A 6,804-nucleotide genomic window follows, 5' to 3' on the forward strand; every position below is an offset into this window, starting at 1 on the left:
ATTGCGAAGTCTTTCTTTTGATCTTTTAGCTGCCATAGATGTTTGCTCAGTTCGTTTTTGAATGACATTTGGTGGTTTCGCCATCTCGTCTTGAACGCAGTGGCGGTGAGGCCGACGTACGTCTCTGTGCTTTCGGCGGTCGTGATGGTGGCTTGATACACTACTTCCTTGACTAAGCATTGTCCTTTCAAAGGGCATTTGTCTGGTGCTCTGCAGTTGCAGAGTTTGGTGGGTGTTTGTTGTGGAGGTGGCATGTTCTGGCTTAGGATAGTTTGTTGTGTCCATCGATGATCTGTTTATGTTTGGTGAACAACTATAACTTAGCTTAAGATTGTTTTTGTTAAACAGTTTTCTTAATTTATGGTTCGGTGGGAAGCACCTCTCGATCAAATTTCGAAATTCTCTTCCTATATTGGTTTGAACATTTTTACTAAATGGTGGGTTGAACCAAATTATGTTTCTTTGCCTCTTTCTCTTTTAAGTGATGGATTCTGGTGACTGCTGTGGTGGGGTGAATTTGAGGGTGTATGAATAACCGCTTTTCTGCAACGCTTCTTGGTAGGACGGTGCTGCCTCTTTGAAGGCTTCCTCGTCTGATGAGATTTCAGATAATCTTTTGTTAATTGCCTCAGGGATGTTCTTTATTATGCAAGGGGGATGGTTAGATTTGCTGTGGACATAGAGCGGAGTGGTTGCAGGCTTCGAATATGGCTTGTACTTCTCAGTGGTTAAGTCTAATGTTACGTCAAGGAAATTTGCGACCTTTTTGTTGACCTCAACAGTAATGCGTAGGTTGTTTTTGGCGAACACTTTGCATATTTCTTTTTTGATTTTTTCGATTTTTTGTGGGGTTTGGTCGATTACTGCTAAGCCGTCATTTCTGTAAAGCCCAATTTCCATGCCGTGAGAAATTGCTTTAAGCTGCGAGAGCATGTAGATCCCTACTAATTCGCACGTTTCAGCTCCATCATAACTACCCATAGTGACATCGAAGAGCGTGCCGGTGTTTCTCTTCTGCCAAGGGTTTCCGTTGTTGAAAAGAAGGGATTGTTTAGCTTGCAAGATTATGTGACGATCATCATCTGAAATGGTCACATAATTGGCTGCGAAGTCAAGGGCACGCTGGAGTAGTGTCTCTGATATGGAAGGGTAGAATTCCACTACATCGAAGGTTATGAAAGCACACCTCTGTTTGTTAGGCAACTGTTTGAACCATTGCAGCACAGAGGAGGTGTTTTTCCACTGGTTTACTAGCGTGGCGTTCAGCAGTTTCTTGTTGATACTGTCGAGGATTTGTTTGCTAATCTTTCCGATCTCCTGTTTTGATGGGTTAGTTAATCTGCAGGTTGGTTTATTCTCAAAATTGTCCTTGTGGTCTTTAAGGGTGATAAAAGCTTCTTTTGTAGCGGTCGTTTCAACACGGTCGTCAATACGGAGTTTCTCGGTGATTGTTTTCGCTTTCACATCAATTTTGTTTAATAGGTTATACTCTGCCTTTTTGTAGGTCTTTGTGATGTTGTCATGCAGGAGCTGATTGTACTTGGTGGCTTCCAATTTGTAAAAGTTCGTGGATTTATCGGCCTTTACAAATAGGCGGTTGTCCCTTTTAATTGATTTGATGTCTTCATTGAGGTCTTTTTGGAACTGACATTCAATATTCTTGAATTTGACCTTTTGGATGATCTTCATCATGCCATCCTCAAACTCCTTTAACTCCTCAATGACAGGGGGGTTGTTTCTTGTTTTAAAGCCGATCAAGTTTCTTTCTCTGGTTGTTGGTTTGGGTTTAAATTTAGGTTCAAAAAGTGTTGAGCCTTCCATTTCATTCTGCGCAGGAACTGCTCAGTCTTGTCGATAAGCTGCCTGATGTATTCTTTCTTCGATGCGACAGGGATGTTCTTGGTTGAGTAGTTGAACGACACACGTTCCATGTTTGGATATTCAGCAGCACAGTGCTCGACAAATTAGGAGCTTGATATAACTTCAGGTGAGTTCCACTCTGATAAATCCAGAATAGTGCTCAACAATAATGGAGCGGTAATAACAATGTTTTTCTACTCAATATAGTTTCATATGGACTTTAATACAGGTCTGCTTCGTAGACCAACAAGGAGTTGGGCCACTCATCAGTTAAATTCCATGTACACTGTAGCATCGCTGGGGTTTATATACATCAGTAGCGTGATCGTTACAAGATTCAAACTTGAAAAACAATAGTAAAAAAACATTTGTAAACTTATGATTGGTTGTTGAGGATGCGATTGAACCTAAGGAGAAAATTTCGCTTGTGCCTGCAAGTCGATACGAGTTCATTACGTTTGTTGAGCGTTGCCATGTCCGGTTTATATACAATATAGAATTCCTCGGTACTACATAGATTACATCGTTTAGTAAGGTTGCTATAAGATTTGGCCTTGGCTAGAATTTTCCAGGAGATTGCAAAGTCTTTCTTTTGATCTTTTAGCTGCCACAGATGTTTGCTCAGTTCGGTGTCATTCTTTTTACTTTCGTTTTTGAATGACATTTGGTGGTTTCGCCATCTCGTCTTGAACGCAGTGGCGGTGAGGCCGACGTACGTCTCTGTGCTTTCGGCGGTCGTGATGGTGGCTTGATACACTACTTCCTTGGGGCATTTGTCTGGTGCTCTACAGTTGCAGAGTTTGGTGGGTGTTTGTTGTGGAGGTGGCATGTTCTGGCTTAGGATGGTTTTGTTGTGTCCATCGATGATCTGTTTTATGTTTGGTGAACAACTATAACTTAGCTTAAGATTGTTTTTGTTAAACAGTTTTCTTAATTTATGGTTCGGTGGGAAGCACCTCTCGATCAAATTTCGAAATTCTCTTCCTATATTGGTTTGAACATTTTTACTAAATGGTGGGTTGAACCAAATTATGTTTCTTTGCCTCTTTCTCTTTTAAGTGATGGATTCTGGTGACTGCTGTGGTGGGGTGAATTTGAGGGTGTATGAATAACCGCTTTTCTGCAACGCTTCTTGGTAGGACGGTGCTGCCTCTTTGAAGGCTTCCTCGTCTGATGAGATTTCAGATAATCTTTTGTTAATTTGGTCTACGAAACAGACCTGTATTAAAGTCCATATGAAACTATATTGAGTGGAAAAACGTTGTTATATATATATATATATATATATATATATATATATATATAGAGGGCTGTGAGAATTATAAAACATGGCTACACGGTAATTGCCCTACAGGCCTGTTTCGTAAGGCTTGAAGCCTCACTCTTCAGGAGTTTTATTCACGCTGCTGCGCACTTATTTTTATATCAAACACTACGTAAATTTACATGCATGTTGGTGTTAGGGTGCTAAGCTAATTGTTCTGTTATAGCGCCTTCGCTCGGTGCCTGCATGATGATACTAACTCGTTTCTTTTGTTCAATGTACATCGCTCCGGTTCACAGATAATGACAAATTTCTCGCTCAAGCATGCTTGAGCGAGAAATTTACCGTGTAGCCATCTTTTAATTCTCACAGCCCTCTATAGTTACGCTCTACCTTGTATTGAGCACTCTAACTGGCTTGATCACCACCGCTTTTTGATTGTATATATATATATATATATTTTTTTTTTTTTTAAATTTATTTATTAAAAACTGAACTACGGATATCACATTTCCAGCATTCTCATTGGCTCGCCGGACACAGGTTATCAGCTCATATACCTGCACTACCAAATATGGTCACTGAACACAGCAGCAAATACACAGTTTTGCGGCTCCGAGAAAAAATGGCCAAATAAATTCAACATAAAAGAGTTGTGATGTTGGGGTTTTTAATAAAACAATTATCCTACTCGGGCTTGCTGGATATGAAATGATCATAACCAACTCGGCGCTACGCGCCTCGTAGAATAATTGTTAAATATACCAAGCTAATGACTTGAAATTCTACGCTTATGCGTGTTTTTAAACAATCTTCTGCTAGCTAATGAAAGAAATCTATATTCGTACAAACAATTAATAGTAAAGCAGTTGCTTCGGGCTAGGACCTGGTCGCTAGATGTATACCAGTCTAGGTTGTAGATGGTCTTAGCGGCACGTACATGTATTTTCTTCTGCTGCAATCGGCAGTCTCTCGAGGTTATAAAGGTGACCATAGAGTAATGTACAAATGGTAGTGGACGAACAAACGGAAGTTTATGAGAGATCTTTCGTTTTCGTCAACCAACATGGCGACGATCACGTATCGTGAAAACCAGTATAGTGACAGTACTGACAGAAGTAACGACAACAATGAAACATTGAGCAATTGAATCTCTATTTGGAGCGACTCTGATTTTAAAACCAGCCTTGAGCTGTGCCAGTGGAAAGAGTAAAATGTTTTCAGCCACTACTGCAGAAGAAACTAGGGTATTTCGTTTTCGAACTATTGATAAATTTGGCGACTTACCTATTAACGGATGATTTGCACAGCTTCAATTCCTCGAACTGTGATCTCATTTTCGACCACACGGCACAATTGTCGTGTTCCTTCGTCCACAATGTTCCGAAAAATTTATTATTTTATAATATTATTTTATAATAGTTGCTTTCTAAAATAATAACAAGAAACATTTTTGTAAGAAAGTTTTCAGAACTTTTTTTAAGGGACCTGTCTTTTATTAGAGGGAGGGGGTGGGGGTTGTGAGGGTTAGAATTTTATAGAATTTTTTTTCCCAGGTGAATATTTTAATGCCCTCCCCATTTTTTTTTCTACTATTCCGAGATTTAATGCGTGTTGACCCTCCCCCCATTTCCACCAGCCCTCCCCGCCTCCCTCTAATAAATGACAGTTCCCTAGCCATACTCCATCGGAGAGTACTCGGAATCAGTTAGCTGTAAGGAACGCATAAAAATTTAGCCACTATCAAAAATACCATAATACTCTTTGTCATAGTCCCTCCAAAATTTTGCATAAGCATAGTTTATATTTTTTCTTGAGACCATTGTAAGTCCCAAGAGAACTGGAAACAATGCAATTGTTTTATGTAAAAACTTGCAATATCTGGAAGAAATGAAATAATGTTAAAATTAGAAGTGATTCAGTTATTACTGGCATCATGAAAGGAAGTTTAAATCAGTGTTACTCAAGGTATGAAAACGCAACTTTTATCAAAAAATACCTTTTTTGGAAAAGATTGGCAGCTTAACAAAGATATAAAAACCCAGGTTCTATTCCATTGAGGCATTTCACTTGTTGAGGGACAGCCAGTAGTTCAAACGAAAACGTTAGAGAATTGGAGCAGACCAAGTACAAGGCAATGGGAAAAGATAATAATAAGCTTTGCTTTTTACTACCCGCAGTGATTTCCCTGGTGAGCATTGCTGTCGACATGGCTGTTGTGACAGAAGGTAAGTAGCACGTTAATGCAAGCTTATCCTTTCAAGGCCATGAGAACTTGGCCCAAACGCTAGAGCGAGTTTTCGAGCAAACTGGCAAGAAAATAGAGCGTAAGGCTTCTCGGGAAAGGGTTGACTCAAGGAATTAGTGGTGATAGAGACTCCCCTTGATGAACTCCTGCCACACCCCCATATTCATGATAGAGCGGTTTTCAATTGAGTGTCGAAAGTAATTAGCGAATTGCTGTGGTTTTGCAATACTTCACCCTGTGATTGGTTCAAACTTCTCGCACCACTTATTCAACCAATCAGAAGTTAAATCAAAACCAGTCCTTGCTGGCGCATGCACATTTTCCCGCGCTTTGTGTCAGGTACGTGCAATTACTTCGAGTTTTGATTGGTATACTGGATTGCCTCCGTCCTTTTTGATTTGCCGAAGTAATTGCCTTGGTTTTGGTTTTATGATACTCCATTGAAACCCTCTCTATCGAAAGATGCCTATGGCTATGAAAGTAAGAGTTAAATACGTTTCGTTATTTTGAGATCGTCCGGGCCTGTCACCGGCCTTATAGAACAAGCATTCGCCACAGACCTCAACAGAGTACCGTCGTTGGACAATCATCGAGTTCTTACAAGTCAAAAATATAATTGTAAAATCAAATGTTTCTTTTTCAAGGTTCTGGGCAAGGAAATGCCGTTGTGGCCAAAATGCCAAGGTTCAAAAGACTTGAGGCTCATTCTTGTACCCAGAGCCCACAATTTGTCTTCGTCGGTCAAGGCCTTGCCCGTTGGGATGAATGATAGGCTCGGCGAAAGAGAATGATCGTATTATTCTACCGACATAGACCTTTTTGGTAATCCTTTTGTTTTAATGGTAACAAGCCTTTTTTCCCTCTCTATGATGTGCAACCAAAATGAGGCTATTGGTCTGGGTCCGGTTGTTCAAAAGCCGATTAACGCTAATCTCAGATTAAAAATTAACCAAGGAGTTTATTTCTCTACTCCCAAATGCTGTTCAACGCTGATATTCGGCAAAAATTTACATTGGAAGAAGTCAATATTGAAAAACAAAAAACGGCAAACGAAATTTTCACCAAAAAGTGGAAAACATGAAACAAAGTTTACGCTCAACCTGGATTAATTTAATCAGCCTCAGAACAACCGGGCCCTGATTAACATAGATACAAACTGGAGCCCATAGTATTAGGTGTATCTAATGGCATTTTCACAGATCAAGCTATTTTTAGACAAGTTTTAAAATGAGATTTGACTTGCACGAGTGATCATTCTAAACTCCATGGGTAATGATTTCTCATACAAAACTTGTGATAGCTGAAACTAGTCCGGTTTCGCGGGAAAATCAATCTAAAAAAAACGCGGTCTGTAAAAACTTCGTTCCACAAATACAATGAAGTTGTACTATCCTAGTTATGGCTCCCTGATACCAAACAATAATAAAGCAAC

General features: G+C 39.8%; 1 protein-coding gene across 2 annotated transcripts in view; it reads left to right on the plus strand.

The window, feature by feature from the left end:
- The first annotated feature begins 1,161 nt into the window (after window positions 1-1,161).
- The window catches only part of LOC138049166 (uncharacterized), a 7,096-nt gene continuing 1,453 nt past the window's right edge, over window positions 1,162-6,804 (plus strand). Inside the window, exons 1-3 of one of the 2 annotated variants that reach the window (XM_068895327.1) lie at window positions 1,162-1,345; window positions 1,892-1,987; window positions 5,305-5,352. In XM_068895327.1, coding sequence (XP_068751428.1) covers window positions 5,334-5,352 — 19 coding nt within the window. In that variant the 5' untranslated portion in view covers window positions 1,162-1,345; window positions 1,892-1,987; window positions 5,305-5,333. Of the gene's footprint in view, window positions 1,346-1,604; window positions 1,988-5,304; window positions 5,353-6,804 lie in introns of those variants that run through there. The other variant, XM_068895326.1, reaches the window with a different exon arrangement.

Source organism: Montipora capricornis, chromosome 5, assembly GCF_036669925.1.
Source record: "Montipora capricornis isolate CH-2021 chromosome 5, ASM3666992v2, whole genome shotgun sequence".
Taxonomy (NCBI): Eukaryota; Metazoa; Cnidaria; class Anthozoa; order Scleractinia; family Acroporidae; genus Montipora; species Montipora capricornis.